General features: G+C 43.8%; 1 protein-coding gene across 1 annotated transcript; it reads left to right on the plus strand.

The window, feature by feature from the left end:
- The first annotated feature begins 581 nt into the window (after positions 1–581).
- MRPL51 (mitochondrial ribosomal protein L51) lies at positions 582–26,645 on the plus strand. Its single transcript, XM_069243113.1, has 4 exons — positions 582–713; positions 1,710–1,800; positions 15,350–15,457; positions 26,355–26,645. The coding sequence occupies exons 2-4, from the start codon at positions 1,719–1,721 to the stop codon at positions 26,549–26,551; spliced, it is 387 nt and encodes a 128-aa protein (XP_069099214.1). The 5' UTR covers positions 582–713; positions 1,710–1,718; the 3' UTR covers positions 26,552–26,645.
- Positions 26,646–27,842: the final 1,197 nt, after the last annotated feature.

Raw genomic sequence — 27,842 nt, forward strand, 5'->3', positions numbered from 1 at the left:
AACAATATATAGCAAATTTTTCCTCAAAAATCTGGAGTCTGTACCACCCCCCCCCACTCAATTGGGTCTATTGGCATGTATAAGTTATACACATGGCTTTGAGGCCTGCCACTACATAACTCGCGGTAATACTCTGCCCAAGTAGGCTGTCAGCTGTGATCTGAGCAGCCCGTCGTCTAACCAGTCACCGAGGAGACCCAGGGTCCCAGCATTAGTCAACTTCACAACCCCAGTCAGCTCTTCTCTCAAATATTACAGACTCGAGGACGGCAGCCCTGTCCACCTCGAAAACAACTGTCACCACCAGGCTCAAACTTGACTATTAAGTCCCCCGAGCAGGTCGACATATATCATTCGCAAGACCGCAAAGGAAACCTAGCCCGCTTACGGCTGTGGGACTTCCGCCAGCTTTCGTAAACACACCACTTATACACGCAGAAGCACGTGCGGGCGATACAGCCAATGCACACTTCTGGATTAAAAGTGTTAGGCAATTGGATTGGCCGAGGTGCCGGAAACTCTCCAATCCAGGCTCACTTTACGAAGTACGAGCCCCTGTTACTCTCAGATGACGACTAGAGTATGTTTTGTCATGTGATTGGCTGCTACGAGAACCGGAAGTGATTATAGTACGGTCCAATGTCATCCTGCTAAAGATCAATGCGGGACAACGGCTGAGGGGCCGAATTTACCGAAGGCACTTGTAAATAGAGGTGATTGTTTTATGTATACGCTTTAAATTAAAAATGTTACTTCTTCGGCATCTGAAGTGTGTTTATGTTTAGTTGGATCAGATTATTTCAGCGCATTGAGTTACATGTATTTAAACCTGCTTAAACACGAAGTTAAATACTCGGATATACTCTGCGCAAAGACGTCGGATGCGTGATTTTAAATATATCAGCCAATGTTCTAATGACCATATGCGAGGAACACAGCTTGAGTTTTTTTGTTTTTTTTTGCATAGCGTACATGCCGACTTGAATTTGTTTGAGGTGCTCTACTTAAATTGTAATTTCAAGGAATACAAAGTATAGCGAAGAAAAGTGATTTGGGTAGTCCTTATACAGTTTGGTAAAGTGAGGAAGAGCTTTGTGTATTGCAGGTACTGAATAGACGTTTTCTCCTCCTTCTCCTTTAATGCCAAAGGATAATGATTAGTCTTTAACCCTTTCATGAGTGAAATAAGTATGGTGTATTCAATACATACGTGTTAGTCCGGGATGGCTGACCAGGTGGTGGTGGTGGGTGCGAAAGACAGGAGGCCATTGAAAAGTCTTAAGATTGAGAACCGTCTGGCTGGAGGTGGTGGAATTTGAGGGAGAGTCAGTAGACATGGAATAAGTACATCCTGTCTGTGGGTTGATGGTATTTGAGGGTCTGGTGGTGAACAATGAGTGAGTACAGATGGTAAAAGCTGGGTATTGATGGAGGGCTATTGAACATGCTGGCATAGAAGTGACTGTGGTGCTGGTGCAGGGAGTTTGCCTTGAGAATGGAAATGTTTGGGTGCGGTTGAGGTTAATGCGGTAGAGCTGTGGCGATGCAGTGCTAGAGATAAAGGTGATATAGGGTGTGGTGGATGGACAAGGTTCTTAATGTGTGGAGAGAGAGCACAGGGCTACCTCCTACACTGGTTATTGTAATTTAATGGAGCTCACCTTTCTTCCAGCCACAGTTTGTCACTTCTTCCTCTCGTACTCTTTCAGTGATTATCCATGGGGACACTCTTCCAGTTGGTGCGGAGCTTTGCCTCATTTCACAGTCCATGGACTAGCGCATGCCGGACCTTTTCATCAAGTAAGTTAAAATACATTTTCATCATCCCGTCTCCTGAATAGTCTTAAATATTGGACAGTGACCTCTGTCTCACACTTTACCTATCTGCCATGCTCCACCGCTTTCTCTGCTACTGAGAATCTCTAGTTGTCCTGGTTGTGATCAGAATATACCTCTTTCAGCAACTAAATTCTTCTTGCCTGGGTCGAAATTAAAGAGAGAATACATTTATACCCCTATTGGAATGATGACTTTATCATAACATTGAAATAGGAGATTAAGAGGGAGATCGCAAAAGTGGGAACCTTTTAAACTTAACTCATTAGAAGTGCCTCTGTTTTGTGAAATCAGCTTCGTTTTAACCTTGCAATATTGAACAATAAAGTCGGGCTTTGCTTTTCACCCCAAAGCAGCATGTGGTATTGGCTATTCTACTCATTATACCCTGCCTTCATGGCTGGAACAACCCATCCTAGTCACCCTTTATAAAGATGTCTGCCATCATCAAGTATCCACCTTTGACAAAAAAAACAAATTGTCAACTTTAAAATATTCTTGTCTTCAAGCCTTTGCGGAACGCAGGCAAAGAAGAACAGACCCTAAGGGATTGGGAAGGGAATGCCACAGTCTCGGACCCAAAACTGCAAAGGAACATCCTTCCTTCCGGGCCGGATGGAACCTGGGTACAGTATAAAAGGCCAGGATGGAAGACCTCAAGGAACGCAAAGGGGTGTAAGATGTCACTAGATCTTGAATGTAGCGTGGTCCTATTCTAGCTTTGGCATTGAACATGTAGCAGCGAGCCTTAAAATTGAATTTGTTTAGGGTCTGGTAGCCAATGCGGTTTAAAGAAGTGATGCGAGACTAAGGTGTGTTTAGGATGCTGAAACAGCAATATGGCTGCCGAATTCCCAACCATCTGCAAATGCCTGATAGATTCCCAAATATAGGATGCAGGGCTCGAAAAATCTACTTGACCACTTGCTATGGCGAGTTTTATTGTATGAGGTCGAGCTATTTTTAAATTCCACTCGACCCTTCTGGCAAGTGGACAAAGAACAGGTGTTCTGTTCAGTCAGAAATTGAATTAGCAATTAAGATGCCTTTAAATCTTATTCTTGTGACATTTGCTCTTTTATCAGAGACAATGCAAATACTTTCCCTTGTGACTGCAGAGTTTCAGGATTTTGTAAGGTGAACTGCCTGACCAATGTGAAATGAAAGGCTTTTGGTATCAGGTTTTTCCTAACACACAACATTTATATAACTAAGTCAACTTTACAAACATTCCAAATTATATTTCATTAGCTGTGAAAGACCATTTTTGTACTTCTGAGTGATGAAAAAATATTTTAATAGGATGAAAAAAATGTCAGAACACTTTACATGGTGATGTGCAAATGATAAATGTTTTCTGGTACCCAATTTTCACAGATTATTGTTAATACACTGTATAGTTTTATCAGTAAAGCTCAAGTTAGTGGGAAGGTTTTTGGACATTTCTTGGAAATGTACTGTCTATAAATGACAGTGCGCTACCACATCATGCTTTAGTAATATATTTATTAAAAGTGAGTGTTTAAACATAAACTGAGAAACACTCCTGTTCTGATGGCAAAGCTATTAGTAAACTAAGAGGCAAGTCATGCATGGATCATGTGTACCCATATGTGGGCTCGATTTTATTATTCCTGGCGTAAATGTTTAGTATATTTAATCAAACAAAAGAGGATTTTTTTTTAACCGCAGAAATGCTGAACTCACATAGTTGAATGTGCACTCATGTGAGAATGAAGAAAAAGGCGTCTGTAAAATACAATATTTGCCTAGGATCACATAATTTGATACCCGTTTCCAGATCAAGTACTTTACAGTTAGGTCAAATAGATTATTCAAGCTGCTTGACCTGCAGGTCTAGTAACATTTTAATGATTTTTCGAGTCCTGGGATGTTGCCATAATCCAATCTAGATAGGATTAGATCTTGAATTAAAGTCCTTTGGCAGATTTGGGAATCATCCAGATGATCCTTCTCACCCATTTTAACACATCAAAACAAGTTGAGGTAACCTTAACACCCGAGTCTTCATTCTTTGTCAAGGAACAAAGCTGAGGTACTTGACCTTGGGGGACAGATTGGGGAGAGGTCCTAAAGAGTCCAGCCAATGTTGGGAGCCCCAGATTTGAGGGTGCTTACCCAGGACCATGACCTGTCTTATCGTCACTAAACATGAGAGAGTTACCACTCATCAAAGTAGCACCTCAACTTGAGCCCAGGTTAAGATCAGAAGGTCCAGATGACGAGGAAAAAATAATTTGGATGTCATCCATGTAAGAAAGTGTCGGACTGCAGCACTCCACTACGTCTGCCAAAGGGCTGATGTAGATGTTAATTAGCAGACTACTTAGTACAGAACTCTGTGGGACACCACAGATTAAGGCCAGCATTTTGGATCTGGAGTTGGCGGAGAAGACAAGTAACGTGCTGTCCTTGAGAAAGGATGTTAACCAGGCCAGTGCTTTTCCCTACAGACCCAGAGATGAGACGTTCAAGCAAGATGGAGTGAGACACAGTATCAAAGGCTGCGCTAAGGTCTAATAGAATAAGCGCAGCTGTACCACCCTCATCCATAAGTCGTCTAAGATATTCGGTGACTCCAAAGAGGGCGGATTCAGTGCTGTCTGGCCCTGTGACTCCTGTGACTCTGAAGGATGAAAAAACTCGAGGGCCTCTACGTAAGATGTAAACAATACATTCACATGCTTCTCCAAAATTTTGAAGAGCACGGGTAGCAAAGAGATTGGTTGAAAATTCAACCAAATTGAAGAGTCAAGGTTAGGCTTTTTTAAAACCATACGAACCATCACATGCTTCAAGCTCTGTGGAACATAGCCCTCATGTAAAGAGGTTTTCTAAAGATTCAACACCACCTGTAGTACTGTCGGATTCAACAGGCAAAGCTTTGAAGGTGGTAAAGGATCCAGTGGGGAACCTGACTTGATAGATTGTAAAAATAATAGAAAGGTGGAAAGATCAAGGGTGGGGGCGTGGAGGGGGCAGGAAGACATGATAGGAATAGCATCAGTCTCCTCACTCTGTTAAAAAGATCTTGTAGTGTGGAATTTGAAGAGTGGGTAGCGGTGACTGTCCCTAAATGAAAAATTGCCCATAGTAACTTTAGATCGATGAAGATGGATATCTACCACCATTTTAGTGAAAAACTGGGCACACTGCCTTGCACTGAGTCCGAGAAAGCGAGGGAGCTGGATACACATTTCAGAGATCTGAGAGATCTCTAACCATCTTAAAGAGCGTCTTTGGACAGTTGTGGGTGTTCGTGATTTTATCAAAATAAAATGGGGCCTGGGCTCTCCTACACATTGCATTATGGATTTTAAGTGCTAGTTTATAGTTATTTTCTAATTCCTTCTCGTAATACTTTCTTCAGAGTCTTTCTAGTCTATTACAGGTTTTTTTTTTCCTAGTCAAAGTGATTAATTAAACCAGGGAACTGGTGAGAAGGATCTAGCTGATTGAAGTGCAGAAGGTGGCAAAATGATGTCCAGAGATTTAATAATCCAGCTGTCGAGTCCCTGATCATGATTGACATTCTCTGTTAGAAAGGTTTGGTGCGCAGGGGCTGAACCAGTTTTGGTTGCTTTTTCGGATTCTGTACACTTTACTCTTGCCAGGCAGTGGTAAAGTGCTTGTGCTCTCCCTTCTAAATGTGGTAAAATTGTTATTCATGTCGCACACAAAAGGTGATGGGAACGATGCCTGAAATTTGTCTAACCACTGGCAGTCGCTGAGTAGCATCCCAATACATCGTTCTTTAGCTCACCATACCACCTCAGTTTAGATCTAGCTATATGCAAATCTGCCTTGACCCTGCTCCTCATTGGAACAGTAAAGCATGAACTGCCAGGCCATGTCCTCCCTGAACCAGAATCAAAGCAAACTAGGACCGATTGTGCCCTGATACAGGCTCATCGGCCAGGTACAGCTTGATTCCAGTGGCACAGTGAGTACGGGAGCCATGTCTGGGCATACCCTTGCCACTTATGGCGGTACATAAAACACACAAAAAATGATGGGAGGAATGCTTGCAATTTGTCTAACCACTGTCAATTGCTTGGGGTAGCATCCCAACCCAGTGTTTTTTTTGCTCACCATACAGCCTCAGTTTTGACCTAGCTATATGCAAATCAGCCTTGACTCTATACTGAGAGCCTGTAAATTGAATGCCACTAGTTGGTTGCAGCACTCGTGCTACTCACAGCCATCCTGCATTAAAAGGAATTACGCAGCTACGCACACTCTGAGGGGTGGAGTACAGTGAGAGGACGCTGCTGCGATCTGCGCTACTGTGCTTACTGGTGGCCAGCTTGGCATTTCGCTCTGCACCTTCTGCACCACCTGCCACACCCTGTGTCACCCAGGGTCTTCTCTGCCAGTACCTGGTTCACAAGTGCAAGTGCGGTTGTGGAGGGCCGGGGGAGTCCTTTGGCCTCGGGCCCCCAGCGCAGGGCGGTGAGAAGGCGGGAGAAGCCTGAGGCAGTGTGGGAGTCCAGAGGTGGGGGGAGGCAGCAGGCCTACCAGCTGTGGATCCTGTTGCAGGGGCAGAAGCGGCCGGCAGTAGGCCGGTGCAGCTTGCTCCTGTGGCTGGTCCGGTCCCATCCCTGCTCCCCTGTTCTCTGAAACCTGCCAGCACTTTGATCTCCGGTATCCAGCACCCACTCCACCTGTTCCATTCACCTCAAAGGAACCCCACCAGGACTCTCCGATAGAGCGTTGTAGGAAGTTGGCTCTGTATGCTCTATTTCAAAGTAAGGAATAGTATGCACAGAGTCCAAGGGTTCCCCTTAGAGGTAAGATAGTGGCAAAAAGAGATAATACTAATGCTCTATTTTGTGGTAGTGTGGTCGAGCAGTAGGCTTATCAAAGGAGTAGTGTTAAGCATTTGTTGTACATACACAAGCAATAAATGAGGAACACACACTCAAAGACAATTCCAGGCCAATAGGTTTTTTGTATAGAAAAATATCTTTTCTTAGTTTATTTTAAGAACCACAGGTTAAAATTTTACATGTAATATCTCAAATGAAAGCTATTGCAGGGAAGTACTTTAGGAACTTTGAATAATCACAATAGCATATATACTTTTCAAATAAAACACATATAGCTATTTTAAAACTAGACACTTAGTGCAATTTTTAAAGTTCCTACGGGGTTCAAGTTTGGGTCCAAGGTAGCCCACTGTTGGGGGTTCAGAGCAACCCCAAAGTTACCACACCAGCAGCTCAGGGCTGGTCAGTTGCAGAGTTCAAAGTGGTGCCCAAAACGCATAGGCTTCAATGGAGAAGGGGGTGCCCCGGTTCCAGTCTGCCAGCAGGTAAGTACCAGCGTCTTCAGAGGGCAGACCAGGGGGGTTTTGTAGGGCACCGGGGGGGACACAAGTTAGCACAGAAAGTACACCCTCAGCAGCACGGGGGCGGCCGGGTGCAGTGTGCAAACACACGTCGGGTTTTCAATTGGAATCAATGGGAGACCAAGGGGTCTCTTCAGCGATGCAGGCAAGGGGGGGGCTCCTCGGGGTAGCCACCACCTGGGCAAGGGAGAGGGCCTCCTGGGGGTCACTCCTGCACTGGAGTTCCGATCTTTCAGGTCCTGGGGGCTGCGGGTGCAGGGTCTTTTCCAGGCGTCGGGATCTGAGAGTCAGGCAGTCACGGTCAGGGGGAGCCTCGGGATTCCCTCTGCAGGCGTCGCTGTGGGGGCTCAGGGGGGACAACTTTGGTTACTCACAGTCTCGGAGTCGCCGGGGAGTCCTCCCTGAAGTGTTTCTCCACAAGTCGAGCCGGGTGCAGAGTTGCAAGTCTCACGCTTCTGGCGGGAAACACAGTCGTTCTAAAGTTGCTCCTTTGGCAACAAAGTTGCAGTCTTTGGTGAACAGGGCCACTGTCCTCGGGAGTTCTTGGTCCTTCTAGAGCAGGGCAGTCCTCTGAGGATTCAGAGGTCGCTGGTCCCTGGGGAAAGCGTAGCTGGAGCAGTGTCTTTAGAAGGGGGGAGACAGGCCGGTAGAGCTGGGGCCAAAGCAGTTGGTGTCTCCGTCTTCTCTGCAGGGTTTTTCAGCTTAGCAGTCCTCTTCTTCTTAGGTTGCAGGAATCTGAGTTCCTAGGTTCAGGGGAGCCCTTAAATACTAAATTTAAGGGCGTGTTTAGGTCTGGGGGGTTAGTAGCCAATGGCTACTAGCCCTGAGGGTGGGTAAACCCTCTTTGTGCCTCCTCCCAAGGGGAGGGGGTCACATTCCTATCCCTATTGGGGGAATCCTCCATCTGCAAGATGGAGGATTTCTAAAAGTTAGAGTCACTTCAGCTCAGGGCACCTTAGGGGCTGTCCTGACTGGCCAGTGACTCCTCCTTGTTGTTCTCATTATTTCCTCCGGCCTTGCCGCCAAAAGTGGGGCCGTGGCCGGAGGGGGCGGGCAACTCCACTAGCTGGAATGCCCTGTGGTGCTGTAACAAAGGGGGTGAGCCTTTGAGGCTCACCGCCAGGTGTTACAGCTCCTGCAAGGGGGAGGTGATAAGCATCTCCACCCAGTGCAGGCTTTGTTACTAGCCACAGAGTGACAAAGGCACTCTCCCCATGTGGTCAGCAACATGTCTCGAGTGTGGCAGGCTGTTAAAACCAGTCAGCCTACACAGGTAGTTGGTTAAGGTTTCAGGGGGCACCTCTAAGGTGCCCTCTGGGGTGTATTTTACAATAAAATGTACACTGGCATCAGTGTGCTTTTATTGTGCTGAGAAGTTTGATACCAAACTTCCCAGTTTTCAGTGTAGCCATTATGGTGCTGTGGAGTCCGTGTTTGACAGACTCCCAGACCATATACTCTTATGGCTACCCTGCACTTACAATGTCTAAGGTTTTGTTTAGACACTGTAGGGGCACAGTGCTCATGCACTGGTGCCCTCACCTATGGTATAGTGCACCCTGCCTTAGGGCTGTAAGGTCTGCTAGAGGGGTGACTTATCTATACTTCATAGGCAGTGTGAGGTTGGCATGGCACCCTGCGGGGAGTGCCATGTCGACTTACTTGTTTTGTCCTCACCAGCACACACAAGCTGGCAAGCAGTGTGTCTGTGCTGAGTGAGGGGTCCCCAGGGTGGCATAAGATATGCTGCAGCCCTTAGAGACCTTGCCTGGCATCAGGGCCCTTGGTACCAGTTACAAGGGACTTACCTGGATGCCAGGGTGTGCCAATTGTGTAAACAAAAGTACAGGTTAGGGAAAGAACACTGGTGCTGGGGCCTGGTTAGCAGGCCTCAGCACACTTTCAATTCAAAACATAGCATCAGCAAAGGCAAAAAGTCAGGGGGTAATCATGCCAAGGAGGCATTTCCTTACAAGCGTGCTTGTGCCCCCCTGGAAAGGTTTAGGGGGTGAGACCGCACTCTAGGGACGCTCTAGAAACGTGGCCTCTCTAAGTTTACTTTATTCTGCAAGCAGCAGCTGCATCCAGCAATTGGGGAGTGTCCCAGTGGGCCTGCAAGTAACAGGTGGCCAACATAGGTCAAAGTAGGTTAAGGCATTTAAAACACATCCACTTATCCATCTACTATTTCTGGATTCTCTGGATCCCACTGAGCTTCACCCAGCTGAGCAAGAAGATCTTAAAGACTATTCAAGACTTAAAGACTTGAAGGACTTGGACGAATTACAAGCCTAAAACTGCCAAATGTTGTCACGTGCTCCTGGTTGCCAGCTCGCCAGCTGACCTGACAGCTGAGGGTGCAGGGAGTCCCAGTTGGTCAGTAATAAGAGAAGTAGCTTGCCGCTGGGTGTGCTTCACCACGCGTAGATAAGGAGCAAACCAGTGTACTAGCAACCCTGATATCGATCAATTCACTTATCCGCCTATACTTGCCCAGATCTAAGTTTGTAGAACTGAGGGTGTTCACAAGGAGTTCTAAAGTAGGTAAGCTTGGGAGAGGCCTAGTTAGGCAGATTGCACCAATATTAGATCGGGGGAGAGAGGCAAACTGGATTATTTGTAACTAATACATGAAAAGTATTTGCAAAGGGACAAATGAAGCAACTAAAAAAAGAACATTAGGTGAGTATAATGGCTCGTCCCCCTAACCCAATTCTGGTAGCCTTAGAGCCAGCCACAACCGCCACACTGAGGGGGCACCAGCCAAAGATCTACATAAAATTCTCCTCCGTGAAGGATGTAGAGAGTGTGCTATGTTCAAGCAACAAGGGCCTCAGTGGTCTTCAATCCCCTTTCCAACCAGTGGTTATAGAACATCCAGCATCTTAGGTCCTAACCCAGTTATGCTGACTGAAGGGAATGTAAGTAATGTTAAAAAAAAAATAATAATAATCTCCGGGGGACTAGAGGCTACCAATGAATAGTGGCGTCTGGAGGATTACCAATAAACACGGCCCTGGGGGACACAAGCAAACTCTCTTGATCACTGTACAGCAGGAGTCACCTCAGAAATATCAACTATACAGAGAAATGATTGCGATGATGCAATACTCCTAGAGATGGCAGGGACTGAAAGGGCTTCGCTTGAACCAAAAATTATATTACCAAACTTAATTACTACTGCGCAATTACTACAGAACCTCTGTGCACCTTTAATATCTCACGTGGAAACTGAGAGACCAACATACGATAACAAATCAACCTCTATGAAGTCCTGTTTTAAGGAAAGTTTGTCAATAAGCCCTGGCCTAAAATTCCTATAAGTCAATGAATTTCCAGGCAGTTGTAAATCGGATTACCTGGTTACTACAACTTATTTACACCCAAATGAACCTTCCCGAGTACCATCAAACTGGAATCACCTCAGGACAAATCAAGCTATGGAGGTAAACTCAGTGAATCTTTCCTGTCTACTTCCATAAAACAGTCTTCCAACAGTCCCCTTGACAAAGACTTCCCCTCTGAGAGGCCCAAGAGTTCAGATATTGAGACTGCAATTGGTGATGTATCAAATGCATCATATTTGACAACGCAAGAGTGGGAAGATCTGGTAGCTTCATTTACTTCGGAAATATTTCTCCGCACACCTGAGACACCTGCACTGGCTCCCAGTCAGCAAAAGGATCACCTTCCGACTTCTCACCCACGCACACAAAGCCCTCCACGACAAGGGACCGGAATACCTCAACAAACGCCTCAGCTTCTATGTCCCCACCCGCCTCCTCCGCTCCTCTGGCCTCGCACTCGCTGCTGTCCCTCGCATCCGCCGCTCCACGGCGGGTGGGAGATCTTTCTCCTTCCTGGCGGCCAAGACCTGGAACTCCCTCCCCACCAGCCTCAGGTCCACCCAGGACCACTCCGCTTTCCGGAGACTCCTAAAGACCTGGCTGTTCGAGCAGCGATAACCCCCCCTTTTTTCCTTTAGCGCCTTGAGACCCGCACGAGTGAGTAGCGCGTTTTTTAAATGTTAATGATTTGATTTGATTTGAAGGACAGGAAACTGCTGGAAACTAAAAAATATTAGGGAGAAGCAGGAAGGGACAGAAAACATATGGCTTCCATGAATAATTTAATCTGAAAGGTCCCGGCTGAAACACAACTAACTCAATCATGTTGCAGCTGTATGTATCACCATAGTTCAGTGGTTTCCAACCTGTGGTCCGAGGACCCCTGGGGGTCCGCGAAGCCTCCTGAGGGGGTCCGCGACTGCTTAGAAAATTAAATCATCTTAACAGATTAGGTCCCCAGCTTTAAGTAATGACTCGGTAAGGAGATCCCCAGATTCTAATAATGATTCAGTGGGGGTCCCGAGGTTCCAGTAATGATAAAGTGGGGGTCCACAGAAGTCAAAAGGTTGGGAACCACTGCCATAGTTGATCAACTCTCAGCACTACCAGCTGTGAAGGGTGATCTCCTGTCTGATAGAGGTTGCCATCTCCAAAAGGGAAACAGCTCAGATAGCCTCATGCAGGAAATGCAACAACTGACCAAACAGCCGAGAAGGCAGAGAAAGTTGAGAAGGAAAGAATGACCAAGGAAAATGTCCAAGAACAGAACAAGCTCTTACAGAAGCATATAGGTACGGAGAACTGATGGGCTTTCATCTAGTTGTGGGGGAATCAGCTTCCAGAAAGGACCCCCCTCTGGTAGAGCAGTTAGAGAAGGGCGAAGCAGGGTTAGCAGCATGCTCTTCAAAGCAACACCAGAAACAAAAGAGGAAGGGTAGGATAAGGATGACTTGTATAACGGCATTCTTCCATACTGACCCCGTAATACCAGAAGCCAAGTGGAGGGGGGAACCAGCGGAAAAATAGCATTTAACAAATGGAATACCTATAACTAGTCTGATTCGAACTTCTAAACAATTGAGGAGGCCCAAGGGAGTGGGGGAGGAAACAGCCAGGATGACCACACATTGAGGAAAACAGAGGCGGGATACTAGCCACACCAGAGGTACCCTCATCGACAATCTTACCTACTAAAAGTACCTTGAATTCCGTACAGATAGGGGTACCAAGTCTACTGAAAGCGGAAGAACAGGTACATCACGCAAACTGCTTTAATGATTCACAGATGCAGCCAGAAACTAGAAACACCTTGTTTATCCTCGAATATCAGTCCAGAGGCCGGTGGGTTTGGCATCCTCAATACAGGGAATATTGTGCTACTACTAACTCCAATTAGCTGACTCACAGATTTAAAATCCCACAACCTGAAAGTGATTTGAATTTAAAGAGTACAAACACTTCCCAGAGAATGTTAGAAAAGAGACCTGGGCGTCGCTTGAACTAGCAAAGAGGATAATCGGCGAGCAAGCACAATTAAATTCCTTTGGCATCAATGTGTTGCCTTTACAGGAAACAGGCTACCCAGCTACCTGCTTCCAGACACAAAGAACATTCATTCCAACGAGGACACAATCTGTACTCATAGGGTCTCGCAGCACATCTTCAGTATTCAAGGAGATAGGTGACGATTGGAGGGCGAGGAAAGTCAAGAATGGCATTTCATCATTTGATGATTGGTGTTGGTTAGCCAAAACATTAAACAATCTGAGTAATAATGTTTGACTCAGAAGAAAAAAGTCACCAGAGCATAATATACTTCTGCGATTATGCTACTGGAACATTAACACCTTGGGAACAAAACAAGGGATTCTCAGTTATTGCAATAGTTCCAAAGTTGTAATCCTATCTTTCTACAAGAGATCTGGTTAGAACAACTGTTCAATTCTCAAGATGTGGCCTTTCAACATATACTTCAATAAAGAGCGTTTATGCGGCCAAGGTACTGGATACAAAGACAACTAGAGTGGTTAAAAGAAGTGATGATAATGACTTACAACTGGTGCTTATAAATGTGTACATTGATCCATGTGATAAGATCAATGGAGTGAAATTGCTCAGGGATGAATTAACAAAAGTACTAATGGAGGAGCCTTTGCCAAATTTCGTATTATCAGGCGACTTTAACATGCACTTGCTGGGGCCTTCGGAAGACGACTACCTAAAAAGTTAGCATTCCTCTGCCTAAACCCAAATTTGTTTTCCTGCCAGTGTTCAGGGTCCCATGCCTATTAATGGCAGTTCTGTGGTGTGATATGTATTCCTCCCAGACAGGGAGCAAAAGGGCTTTGGGTGTGGGGAAGGGTGTTCTCTTCTTGAGCAGGATCACCCGGAGAAGGTGGGATTGTTTCAGCTCTTCCTGAGCTTCAAAGTGTTGTCTGAGGGATGTGCCCAACTAATGTCTGACTTCTGAAGTTGCCTAGCTTGTCATTGGCAAATGTAGCTTGCACCTGAGCTTGCCTGCTCTATGTTCCCCTAGACAGATTGGAACCAAACCCAGAGGAAAGGGAAGAGCTGTCCAGAACTAGAATAGGGCTAGTTAAAGAGTGTGACCTCCACACATGGGGTGGCCTGGGTATAAATGTGCTACTTTCAGAACCACTCATCCGAACACCTCTGGACCTGTGAAGACTCAAAAGAAGGACTGCCCTCCGGCCTGAAGGACGACTGGACCTACTTGTCTTGAACCCGCGATCCCAGAAGTGACCCAATGGGTCGGTTGGCTGACCTTCTGTTTGAGCTAGAGAAACACAACAAGCTTCCCTGCAACTGCACAGCTGACCAGCACCAACAGGACCTGCATGAACCCTGCTGTTTGCTTCAGCTGGAGTGAGAACAGACTCACAAGAGGTGCCTCCCCAGGTCCTGAACCTTAAACTGGAATCGGAGTGTACTCCTTAATCATAAAAACTGCAAAAACTGGACTCCAGGTGAAAGGCCAGAGGTTCTGGGCTCTTTGCATTGAAAAAGAACCATTCCCTGTTTCCTCGCAACTGCAGACTGACTTCACCAACGCCATTGCTGGACCTATATACAACTTTTGACACAACCTCCCGGCTACCGACTCCAGACTTAACCTTCACAGTGCTCTTCTCATGAGCAACAACAGCCTGACTTTTTTTCCCCCCAGCACAAAGCTAAGACCAGTGGTAAAACCTTGTCCCCTGCCAACACGACGCTCCAATTGAGGTTTCGTGGAACTGGACTAAGTAGAAGGTAAAGCTCCCACAGTTGCCTGTTCCCTGTATCCGACCTGCTCTCCATCACAGTTGACCTACATTTTAGACTTTGACCTGGTCCAGCGCAATCAGATAACCATGTTTGATGATGTGTGCTTCTTGGCACTATTTTTTACTTAAACTTTTGAACAGTCAGACTTTAGTTGTTTTGGTTTTAATTTATTTATTAAAATATTCTCTCTTTTTCTAAATTGGAAACAGGAATTCACAAGCGTTTGCAAAAGAAGGCCTGGAAATTGTACTCCTAGAAAACATTTGTGAGTTGTATGAGCAAATGTACCCTTTAGTTTCTTTGCTCATGAAAATTCTGATGAGTGATTACAAAATGCATTTTTCCTAAACGTTCTTCCCTTAGAAAATTTCTAATCTCTTCTAGTGTGCCACCACATACTACTGACAAGTAGATATTTTGTAAAAGTCCCGCTCCTTCATCCTTTTTGTCTGTTTTTTAATTCAAGGAGATTACTTGAACAGAAAGATGGATGGAAAGAAAGGGGGGTCACTCACTGTGGGATAACTTAAAAGGGTGCTTTCACAATAGGTTGGGTGCTCTCAGGAGTGATTGATGCTTTTCGTCCTCTAAGGTAGCCTCCCAGAAAAACTTTAGTTTGGTGTTTCAAGCCCCTGAACGTTAACCAAGATGTTGTTAGAAAAACATGTCTGCTTAAGGATGCCCTCGGATAGATGGCTTCTGGAATTATGGTTGTGGTACAGTGCCCACTTCCAGGGATTGAGGTAGACTGGGTTTGGTTTCAAGCTGTTGGGTTGAAAATCTGTTCGAAGGTGAAGGTCCCAGAAGGTCTTCTGGCTAGTAGAGAGGCATAAATGAGGTCATTTGGATTGAAGGAAGAGAGAAGATCTCTTAGTAAATAAGTATAGCTAGTCCTGTGTTCTTTGGATATGGTTTCTAGATTTTACTGCACCAGTGGAAGCACAGCTTGTAGAATCACAGAACCCATTGATATGTTATTGCTTTGCTCTTTTTTTTTTCTACTTAGGTTCTTCTGCTGTGAAGCGCATAAGCTGCCTTCCCGAGCCAAAGGTGGTAGATCGCTGGAATGAGAAGAGAGCGATGTTTGGAGTCTATGACAACATTGGAATTTTAGGTAAGGTTAGATTTATCTCGATTTGCCAAAGCTTGAGGCCAGAACCCAAAATTAGGTGTTTACTTGTTTACAGATTAACCTCAGTGGTATAGCACAAAATGATGGGCTCTGGATCAAAATTTGATGGGAGGCACCTAAAAGTTCTCCAAGGCTAGAAGATAAACTAAGGCTTTGGCTTAGGGGGCCAACTTAGGGTTTGGAGGTGTTCACAGTATAGGTGCCGATGTTATGCATTGATTCACCACCACAATCGGGTGGCCTCGGCCAATGACGACTACTTGATTCCAAAGAGATACTTCAGAGTGCTGTGTGGGCCACTTAGCGTTACTGAGAGGGTCACCAAGCTGTCTTCGCCAATGCACAACTTTGTGCTTAAATAACTCATAGTTTTAAGAACAGCAGAGGGTTTAATAGTAAAACAAATTCTCGCACAGGTGATATCTCAGAATGTAGATCCTTTGCAAGATTTTGGTATCTTTTAATTTCATCCCAATAAACTTTAGGAGGAGACATTTCAGTTAAAGCACTCAATTGGAAAAAATCTGAGAAACACATTTAACCAAAATCAAGATAATGTGAAGGACTGAGCCAAAGTTAGGGTATAGGATACAACTAGGTTCAGGTTTAGCATCGTGGTAAAGGTTCTGGTTAGGGACACAATAAGAGTAAAGTGTTAAGGTAAGAGACAGGGATTCATTAAAGAACAAGCAAAGGGTAGGTATGAAGGTCAGGGCTGTGAAGATTAGGTTACGGTGTTAGTAATAAACGGGGTGAAGGTTCTAGTAGAGTTTTGCGCAATGCTTAGATAAGGCTAAGTATAGGGCTGTAGTAGGCGTGGGATCAAATGTTAGGGTTGAACTTGGGAGTATTTTTGGTTTAAGGTATTGTTAAACATATTTTATACAAAATATGCATATGTTTTTTCTTTTCAAAATAAAATATAGTTTCATTGAAAATAAATATAGGTTTTCAAGGCAGACATTTAACTCTATTTCAGTTCAAGACACATCACAATCTTACATTGACATGGATTTGAATGAACATTTTCTGAGGAACTGTTTCTTTGAAATGTTGCAAGATGAAATAACATACACCCGACAAATCATTGTGAAAGGAAAGCTGGAACTCGGTACTGTGCAGTACATTGGCACCCAGAAAATAAAAAAAGATACACAAGTAAAAAGCTTTAGTATGAAAGGTGTCTTTTGAGAGAGGTTTTTAAAGGTGAGGATCAGCCTATAATGCATTTTACCCTCCATTGCTGTGGGTCAGTGGTTTATGGAGTTCATGAAGACATGGCAGAGCTTCTTACTTCACTTGAATCATCGGTTGAAGTTTTTCTTATGTACTGGTCGTAGGGACATGTTTGCCTCATTCCTTCTCAGGAAATACTTTCTTATTTCCCTTTTCTTTTTTCAGCCTTTACTTTGAGATGAAGTGTGCCTTACAGAGAGAGAGAGAGATTGGAAAAAAAATTCTTGTCATTCCTTGTCTGGCAAAAGAGGGATTTTGTGGCTACCTGGTTGGACTTGTGTTGGCCTGAAATTATTAGTCATATTTACTACATTTCCCAAGCCCCAATCTGAAATTGCAACCTTCTCGGAGAAAAGGGCTGCTGCTCTCAGGTGTTTTTCACACTTGTCCAATTGGTTATGCTCTAGTGAACCAGAAAGAACGAGGCGGTTTGTTGTTCTGTAGGATTCATTAAAGTTAGACAGCCAACACAGTTGGTACCAAGTAAACCTACGGATGGTATAAAAAGCTTGAGTTAGGAAAGATTAATCAGTTGTCTGTGTTTTGGCAAAATGCTGAAATCAGTTACTTTGTGATGACGATATGGCTGGTAATCTAAAGGCTTCATACATTCTATATATTCTATACTCAAAGTAGTTATAACGGATGTTAAAATTAAAAAAATATATTTTTAAAAATCCAAGACCTAGGGCTTATTCCTCATAACACACATCTATCACCTATTAAGACCAATGGTTTCTTCTTGGTGGTGTTCTTCACTGTGTTTATTCTCAAGCTTTGCCCACATCCTTTTTTAGGAACAACTCTTCTCCGCAAACAACCATGTGAATATTTCTTACATTTTATAGTACCAGTACTTTATGTTCAGCTGTGCTGTTCATGCACAAAACTAGGCCAGCTTTATACACGATCTTCTCCGTCATCTTTGTCATGCTTTAATAATTCTTCAGTCTGCTAGATAAAGAAATTAATTATAAATACATTTACTTGGCCAACCTGGAAATAACCCTAGAGGTAAATAATCCTAAAGTTTGGGAGGCTGTTCTGGAATATGTTTAAATGCTCTTAAGAAGTCTTTAGTTCTGTTGTAGATTTCATAACCACAACTGTCAATCTGGCTATTTACTATTACTGATAGGCAACTACTTTTAACACATAACAAACTGGAGATGAGCCATACTTTAACAATGTAAACACATCAGAAACGGTTGGCTTTGGTAACACAATGAACATGGCCCTCTGCAACTGTGGTATTTTTGTGTATTAGAGGACCTGTTTGACATGCTAAAGAACACAACAGGCTCATGCATTTGCCTATGCTGAAATTTTTTTTAAAAGCAAAGGAATTTCCAAATGAAAATACCTAGTTGTATTTCCCAAATCGATTTGTTTTTCTCAGTTTTTTCCCCAAAGAACCCTGAAATCCATGCAATAAGCCATGTAGCAGTAGGCTATTCATATGGTGAAAGGGGCAGTTTAAATTCTTGAGCTGAGATCAAATCATGCATTTAATTGTATTTACTTATATCCTGCTTCCTAAAATAAATCCCTTGATGATAAAAAATGGTTGCATTCTTGATGAGGTTTAATGCTACCCGATGATTCTTCGGAACCTTTTAAAGCATATTCGTTTGTTTCCTAGGGTTGTTCACGTTTATAGGAGTCCTGTGTTTCATTCGTTCACTGATAAGCTTATCTGATTTATGCATTAGTGTCCAATACTGCTGTTGTTAAATCTCTTTTGGATTGCCTCACTTTCTGGTGACTTTCAAGAAAAACACTTGCATTTATATTTAAACTGAAAGAGTCCATGTGTTTTGCAATCATAGTCAGTGGATATCATTCAGCCTACTTTTAATAATGCTTTCCCACACCTTAATGTTACCACATTTGTCACCTACTCTGTTGGCAAGCGGTTCTTTGATACCTCCAGCAAGTCACTCTTATCTATGTAAATTCCAAATTCATGTTTCTGCTGACCTCTCAGTTTATGAAATATGCCATTTGTTCAGCTCATCAATTTTTTGCCTGCCAGTTATTTACCACTTGTTGTGGGCGAAATGTGAATAATTTTGTCTGGGGACTATTAGCTCTATTAATGCTCTAACAATGGTGACCCCAAAAATGTCTGCTGCTTAATGTTGTTCAAGAATATAAAATCTTCTTAACTTAGGGATAGAGTGTCAGCTCAGAGTATCTTGCATTCCTCAGCCCCCATTACCTTTTTTTTTTTTTTTTTTTTTAAGGACAAGTGCCTAGACATAAGGGTACGACTTAGGTTATCAAAGTTCTGATCAAATGAATTGTTTCTGGAATTAATTAGTATTCTGTAGGGGTGTTAAAATAAGGTGACTTGGTAGCAAAAGCGAGTCGATTATCCCAATTCCGGAACAATACTGAGCTCCAAAACTGAAGGTAGGGGAACACAACAGTGGTGTTGATATGTGTAAGAACCAATCTCCAAATCTATTGTACAAGCAGTTGACTCTGTTGTGTCATTTGTGGGTCCACAATTGTCTCTGTTGTATCATTTGTGGGTCTGCATCATAGAGGTGAAGCATAGTACTGTTGAAGATTCCTGACACCATATGGATTCCACTCACTGAGAAAGGGGCGTTTAGAAACAAAGTTAAAATGGAGATCTAGGGTATCTGCACATTCTCTGATCCCAAGATTTGGTTGTCCAACTCTTCCCAAAACACACTGTTGTGCAGTGGGATAGCTATTGTGTCAAAAACTGAAAATTTACTCTTAGTTGATCTATGAAACTCGTCTTGCTTGACTGTGGGATGGAGAAAATTAGAATCTTGGGTTTGTATCTCCTTTTTTTTTTTTTAACCCAAAGACCTCATCAAATGTCTCTGCAATGTCTAGGTCTGCTGCTAGATGGCTCTGTCTCTGTGTAGGAGAGAATCACACCATGTGCGAGAAGGCTTACTTTGTGTTGTGTATCACTAGAGTGAATAATTTTGAGGTCGTGGTTGGTTATGTATGGGCTTCCAGTTGCTCCATCACCAGAACAAATCTAATTAGAGACAAGGGTGCAACCCTATCCTTTTCCCTTTTGAAGTCCCAGGTTTCCAGAACATGCTCTGATCTAACTAATGTGTGCTTTTGCTGAATGATATTTTGCTGATATCGTCCCTCTCGTTGTGTGCCCTAATCCTATACTACGCAGTAAAGCTTCAAGAAAGTCCCTACTATCCCTGTCAAATGCTTTCTCTGCATCCAACACCATGAGGAAAAGTCAGTTTTCCTTCCTTTGAACTGGATCTTTTCTACCTGATGGGTGACTTTTTTCATGCATTATCTCGAGTGTGTCTAGCTCACACAAAACCCACTTGATCTGGGTCGATTGGGAATGGGAGGATTCTGTCCAGTCTGTTAGGACCTTAGTAAAGTGTTCAACAGTCCAGTGAGTCTGTAGAATTTGCATTTCGTTCCTTGGTCTGAGTAGAAGTGTGATCTCAGCTTTGTGCTTTGTAATTGTAACACCCACCTCACCTGTGAATGAGTTGAAAAAGTGGGTCAGCCTGTTAATTAAAAGCCGGCACACTAAAAACTGTCTGTAAGCCCATCCGGCCTGGGGGGCCTTAGTTTGGAGCATGTTCTTCATGGCTAAGAGTACTTCTGGTGCCTCTATAGGCTTATCCATTTCCTCTTTCTGCTAATGTCACGTGGGGGCAGAGGACGATGAAACGTTCATGGCCCAAATTAAGTATTCTTAAACCTCATCCAATGATTCTTTTGAGGTAATTATATTTGTTTAAACCAGGAGAAGAATAAGTCCCTATTTGCCTTTTACCTGTTATCAACTTGCCAACTGGGAATCTAAACTTGGTGACTAAGGTTCTATATCTCTCGGCTCTCATGCTCATCGCTGGAAGTTCATTTTCATAATTGACCTTTCTTTAAAACATTCTTTAGGCATAGCAGGGTCAGTTGTGCTGTTGAGTTCTTGGGGTGTGTTTTTGGTCTTTGATCGCCACCATTTCTTTGCCTGTTCCGTGTTAGTGCTCTGTTTATTTATTTTTTCTCTGCTTTATTTAGTTTCGTAACAAGCCGAGATTCTAGGAACAGATCTTCTTTCCCACCGTAGCTAATAGGGCAATGGTGCTCGCCCTCGTCGTTTTACACGCATCCCACTGTTGGTTGGGCAACGGGTTTATCAGATTCCCTGGCTCATTTATAGTCTCTTGCCTGGGTCCTTTCGTATCCTGGGTCACAGTGTCTATCTCCCTCTGGATTTCTGTCTTTCTCCAACTACCTATTCTATTGTTTGGTGGGAATGGTCCAAGATTGACATAACTGCCATGGGTGCTCCATGCAGTCTACTAAGAAGTGGTTTGGGTACAAGAAAGGTAATCCAGCCTAGTATTCTAGATGTGTACCTGGGAGAATGAGTACTCTTGCCGCTGCAGGAAGGAAGGGATGGCATCAAGCAGCCGTCAGACCCTGGTCTAGGATCAATGCTTGCAGTCTCTTGGCCATTACTTTGATGATGTTTGAGTTGTGTGATTATCTGTTTAAACATAGTCCCACAATATACTGATGAATTTTCTTTCCATAAAAAGATTCACTACTAACTTCCTCATTTGCTCCCTTTTAGGCTTCGCTAGGAATGCTTCCTGCCGTCTGTTGGGTCCATCTATAGTTATAATTGTGTAAAACTTTACACACTACTCTATGTTGATAACAAGGTGTCTCACTTCAGGATCACACTTGCCATATTCAGGGACTATGTTTGTACTTTGCTTGCAAAGGATGGCAACACCAGCAGTTTTCAGTCTTGTGCCAAAAATGAAGTGACTCATTTTTATTGTTCGTTCAAAATTGATCCATTCTCGGTAAATGGCCTTTTGAACAACTTGGATTATGTGGCAGGAGAGGGCCAAATTATGTGGCGGGGTTGAGTAAATTATACGGCCGCAAAAGGCAAAGTGTGGTGCACATTTTGTATTAGTATTACTTCATTACTTAATTGTTTTTAAACTTGGTAACACTCTCTGGGCATTAGTTGCACCTCATTAGTACCAGTTTAACATCCAGTTATAGCAATAAGCAACAGGAGGGTGTGCAGTCTATCTTAGCAAAGGGCCTTCCACTGCGCTGCAACGTGTCAATGCATTTTAAATAACTTTTTGAACCGTTAAAGCTAGAAACTAAATTTGTTTTGGTGAAATCTGCAGATTATGTGGAAGATGATGGATTATCTGGCAAATATGTAATTATGTGAAAATCGAAGCGCGCATAATTCCAGTGGCCCTGATTATATCTAGGTCCTGTTATCAAAGATCAAGTCCACACTGTTTTGTATTTTGGGGCACTTAGACCTCCTTACACTTACAGCAAGTTAACCTGAAAGTCATACTCCTCGGATTCACCTTGAAAATAGGTCCTTGGCATCTTGTGCTGTTGTAGCATCCCCCAGAGTTTCTTTTTGTCTTTCTTGGCTGTCATCAAAATCATTGTCTCACTTACTATGTTGCTACTCACTGTTGCATAGTACTGTATTTACAGGGTCAAACACCCACTTCCACTTTTTTTCTCTGCCATCCTGCTCACTTCTTCTGTTAGACTCAGTCACTGCCGGTTAGTGTTTTTGACATATCTTCTGTGTGTGGTCATACAGGCAGGGCCTGGACTGTCCACTCCTGGTGCAATCCCCCCCAAGACCTTTGAGTTCAGGTCCTCCTCTGCACCTTGTTGCAGTCCCAATCGCCTCTCAGCTTTAGTGGGGACTTTGCTGTATTCATACGTCCTTCTAATTCCTCCGCAAAATTCCTTCAAAGGTCAGAAGGCTGTATTGGGCAGACAGATCTTTTCTCGCCTCTTTAGGCTTCCCTTGATGGGCTCTCCATGCACAGTGCCGGAATCCTAGCCTTGCACCCTCTTCCAATACTTGTTGGCACCAATGATATTGCCACTGTTCTGTTGGGGGACTGCACTACATTTGCCCCCGGCTGAAGCCTTGGTCCAGTACTACTTTTCCTGTTGGGCGGGCCGGTCCCAGTGGCTTCTGTTCACTGCTTCCTCCTTGTAATCTGCATCTTGGAGCCACTCCTCCCTAAGCTTTGCGCTCACCTCAGCAGACTGGATCTGTGCAAGAGAGTGGGGAGTGTCATACTGATCTTTCCTGGCTCTTAGTATGATCAGGCACTTTGCGCAGTCTGTGGGAGCTGGGAAACACCTCTTTACATTTCAGTACTCAACGTCCTGATTGGAGCTGTGAGGAGGCAGTTCAGTGCCGCCACCATCTCGGGTGGAAGTGTGTCTTCTTTGAATTTTAACAAGTTTTGACTTATCTAGGTGACTACTGCAGTGAGAAAGTTCTTTAAATTGGTGCAGTTGTAAGAATCGTGACCATCCAGCCGGAGCTAGATTTGTGTCATCTGTAAAAAGTATAAAACAAGAAATGAAAGGGAACTCGCTTGACTGGTGTAGCAACATTGACATTAAAGAGTGTAGGGCTGAGTGATGAACCTTAAGGGACACCATATTCGAGTTTGCTAAAGGCAGAGTGGGAGGGTGAACATTTTATTCCCTGGGATCATTCATTGAGATGGTCAGCAGTCCAGGCGTAAGTATTCTCTCAAAATCTAGTGTGATGTAGACGCAATAGCAGGATTTTGTGTGCTGCCATTTCAAAAGTTGTGGACAGTTTAAGAACTGGTGAGGCCCTTAATCTAATGTAAACCGGAGTTCGTCACTGGTATAGAAGAGTGCTGTTTCCTTTACTGTGCAGTGGAAGGAAACTGTATTGAATGGAGGGTAGACTTCTCCTGGGTTCCAGAAACGAACACAGAAGTAAAGTGTTTTTCAAAATTTTAATCTGGAAGAGAAGGTGTGAGGGTTTAACTGTGGAGTGCTTGTTTCCAGTCAAAGGGGGTAGACGGGCTGGCCATAGAAAGTTTCCAGAGATTAGCTACAGTGGATCTAATTGCCTTAGGTAGGGGATGGAGGATATGGGTCAAAAGGGGAGTCTACGTTTGATGGTCCAGTCGAGATGCTGGAAGAAATAAGAGTAGGGATGGGAAACCAGTTAATTGGTAGAAGGGGGTAAGCAGTGGTCCATTATCCCCTAAGAAATAACTGCAGATTAAATCACTATTTTGTGAAAGAAGGCGAAAAAGGTCGCAGAGGCCTTGGAGGTTGAATAGGAATTTTAGAGCAGATCAGATTACTTTAAGATGAAACAAGTTTAAAGATCTGTGTGGGAGTTGGCTTGCAGAGGCATGAAAGCGTCAGACTATTGCTCCTGGGCATGGTAGATGGATTTTCTATAGAATCAAAGCACTAATAAGTGCCTATTGTGTGCTTTAGTAGAGTAGTTAGAGCACTATGGTTACTGCTTTTATACAAAGCAGTTTTCCAGCTCGAGGTCCCTGGAGAGCCAGGGGCTGAGGCTAAACCACAGTGGCAAAGGAATTTTTTTTAGAGTAACTTGATCATCATGCTTTAAAGCAGTTGTTCCCAACCTGTGGTCTAGGGATCCCTGGGGGTCTGCAAAGCCTCCTTAGGGGGTCTGTGACTGCTTGGAAAATGTAATTAAAAACAGATTGGATCCCCAGCTTTCAGTAATGACTCAGTAGAGGGGTCCCCGGATTCCAATAATGATTCAGTGGGGGTCCCCGGGTTCCAGTAATGATAAAGTAGTGGTCCACAGAGGACAAATGGTTGAGAACCACTGCTTTAAAGGATCTATGCATTTAAAATGGCAAAGGGGCAGAGCGAGATGCAGTTAGATCCAAATTGAGGATGGTGGTAAGACTACTCTATCTAGTTTGTATCAAGAGTGATGACAGTGAAAAAGAGTCTAAAGGACTTCTGATGGTTGAATGTGGGCAGAGAGACCAGGTAAAGGCCAAGTGATCAGTCCATGTTTAATCTACTAAGTTTAAGTGGCAAACTGAATGTCTATGATAAGTCATGCATACTTTGTGTGACCAGTCATGAGTTGTACTAATCCCAAAGCTGTGCAGGAGTCCGCAAGGTCGGAGGTTGCCCAAATATTTAAATTTCCTAAGAGGAGGCAACGAGAGGAGCCAAGTTTGATTAGAGAAAGGAACTCTGCTAAGAAACTGCAAAATGTGCTAGCCGAGCCAGGAGAGTAACATGGTAGAATGCAGTTAAGTGAGTAAGTAGGAGCAATGGTGATCTTAGTACCTTCTGTTTTGTATGCAGAAAAGGATCAAGAGTCATGTGTAATGCAGTTAGGGAAGCTTTTAAAATTACATCTAGGCCACTCCCCTTTTATTGAGGTGAGGGATGTGCGTAGCCAAATAACCAGGTGTAGAAGCCAGGTCAAGTCAGATGCTACATGAGTCAAAAACCCTTCGATGAATAACCGATCCAGATGTGCATCTTGAATGAGATTGTGGGTGTCCATATAGTCTTTATGGAGTACCAGCACATTAATTAACATGCATGCTGATTAGGAGGTAGGGTTAGTTACGTAAGGAGAAGCGGAGTTAACCCAACAAGTGCTAATATTGCTGAAAGGGGGGGGGGGGTGGGGGGTGTGTGTGTGTGTGTGTGTGTGTTTTTTTTTTATTTTTTTTTTTTTCTTCTCTTTCTCTCTCTCCTGTTAGGAGTGGAAATATCTGCCTAAGGGAAGCGTGGATTTAAAAAGAGAAGATATATGTTGTGAGTAAGTGAGACAAGGAAGACTTACTTTGTTGTCGGACAAATTCCAGATGACGGGTGCTGTGCGCTGCAAATCTGGCACCAAATAGTACTAACGGGGCAGGCAGAAGGAATACAAACGTGAGCCCTGTTGCTCACTGCAGAAAAAGCGAGTCACCCCCCCCCCCCCCCCGCAATTCCTGACAACTTTGAACTAAGGAAAATAAAGCAAAATAACATAAAATAGATTAAACATAACATAACAAAGCTAGCGCAGCCTGAGCACATTTTAAAAATGGAAAACTAGTAGGTCACAGGGACAGGACTCCCAATGACAATCCAAGGAAACAAAATGGGTGTAAAGACACTGAGAAGTCTCTTTCTAGTGCTGGTCATCCCAGCTCGTTCCACTCATTGTGTCCCACTTTCCATATCGGCCTACCTGGAGAAGTTTGCACAGTTTACAGTTTGTTAAAATAGAAACTGCATGTTAAACCCTGCACCCTCCAAACCCTCCATCATGATATGCAATTTTTTTTCGATAGAACCGTAATATGACAGCAATATTTTCCCTTGGTTGCCGCGAGTGGAGTTCCTGCTGCACTAGTCACAAGGTGTTTACAAGACGTAGCACCTTTTCCCTTCGGTATGGGAGTAACGGGTGGCAATATTATTTTTTGCTCCAGATCTGCCCCATTTGGAGAATTGTTGTCGTTTTAACCAACCCCACATCTAACAAAGGAAATTCAAATCACGACTTCCACAATAAATTGTCCTTCAAAGGAGGACCAGCAGACGGGGAGGGATGTCACCTGACCACAGGTTGGTATTATCCTTGCTGAGGTTCAAAGCACACAGAGTCCGGCACAGAGCAGATTAAATACAGTTTGTTGGGGGATGTTCTTCTGCACCCGGTAGGATGTGCACCAGCGAGTCATGCTGCTACCTGGAAACCATGGAGTACATGTAGCCCTCCCATACAATGACCATGATGTCTCTTTCCCTCCTCCCCATATAGGAGACTTCAAGGCACACCCCAAGGATCTCATCATTGCCCCCAAGTGGCTGAAGGGCTGGCGAGGCAATGAGCTGCAGCGCTGCATCCGAAAGAAGAAGTTTGTTGGGCACCTTATGTTTACAGATGACCTTCACAATCTTAACAAGCGAATTAAATTCCTGTACAAGCGCTTCAACCGATATGGCAAACACCGCTGACTCGTGCAGGAGGAAGACTGTGATGTTGCTAGCATGCTCCAAAGTGGAGAAATGAAGGGAAGAGGCATCTTTGCAATTAAAGATTATTTTCTCAGCTCTGTAGATTCATCTTATTTCACTGATGGTAATCTTGTTTTTAATAAATATTCAGACCATGGTTGAGGTTTAAAGTGTGGGGGCCTAACTTGGATGTTGGATGGATGCAGTGATTTATGTCGCTGTTGTACATGTCATTCTTGGAAAGTTGAATATGAGCAAGATGTCATAACTTCGTTCTCACCCACCTTAGGTGGCAGTGCTGCACATGGCCAAGCGGGGTGGATGAAGCACATGTATCCCTTAGCAACATATGGGTGACCTGCTGGCCTACATGGGCAGGGCCTGGCTCTTAATTTTCTTAGTGTGAGGAAACACAATATGTTAGGCAGATAGGCTAGATTTTCCTGAAATCTTTCTAGGTCCGAATTGTCTGAGGTGGAGGAGGGGGTCAGGCAGTCGACTGGAAAGAACTACAATGAAAGAACACACATGGAAAGAAATATGTTCTGCAGTGTGCATTGCTATCACCAGGTAGTACTTAGGAACAGGTTTGCAGACACAACAGCAGAAATATACCTGCTTGCCTATTATTCTTGTACAGACCGTTTTTGTTGGGTTTTGAGTCCACTTTCCTTAAACACAAATTGTTTACTATCTCATGTAATTAGTTTGATGCAGCTTGCCTTATTCCACTGCTCTTGCAGCTCCTTTGTATGAAAAAAATATATAATGATCCAAACTCCCCTCATAGATAGTGTTTATATTGTTTTGTTTTCACAGTTTTCCTCTACAATCTAGTCATTTGCCACAAGGAGGCTGCTTCTCTGGCTGTCTCTTGGATTTGACAGTGTTGCGATCCAATTTCTTCCACTTTCCACATCATATATTTGTTTATGTTCAATCATGTACCTTTTTAGGTGGTCCTATCATAGTGTTTCGCAGAGCCTACAGACCTTGTAGGCCAGTGTTTAAGGAAAGCTGCCATTTAATTGGCCTTCTTCGGTATTTCTACACCGCAACCCTATCTAAAGGTCAGCAGAGGAGGTTTGTAAAGCCTTATGGCTTGGAGCACCAGACGGTCATAATTTGCTATCTACCCTGGACCATAATGAAATTAATTTAAAGGCAGTAAGTGTATCCCTAATGCCAACTGCAACCATAGATTAAATAAATGGTATTAAAGCAAAACTATGCGTATCCATCATCAACCCCTTTCTGTGTGCCTAATTTACTTAAATTACATTTAGGTAAC

The sequence above is a fragment of the Pleurodeles waltl genome, chromosome 7 (genome assembly GCF_031143425.1).
Source record: "Pleurodeles waltl isolate 20211129_DDA chromosome 7, aPleWal1.hap1.20221129, whole genome shotgun sequence".
Taxonomy (NCBI): Eukaryota; Metazoa; Chordata; class Amphibia; order Caudata; family Salamandridae; genus Pleurodeles; species Pleurodeles waltl.

Coding starts and splice junctions, on each gene's coding strand:
- MRPL51 (XM_069243113.1), top strand. CDS start 1,719: ATGGGGACACTCTTCCAGTTGGTGCGGAGCTTTGCCTCATTTCACAGT. Junction 1,801..15,349: donor ATGCCGGACCTTTTCATCAA/GTAAGTTAAAAT, acceptor TTTTCTACTTAG/GTTCTTCTGCTGTGAAGCGC. Junction 15,458..26,354: donor TGACAACATTGGAATTTTAG/GTAAGGTTAGAT, acceptor CTCCCCATATAG/GAGACTTCAAGGCACACCCC.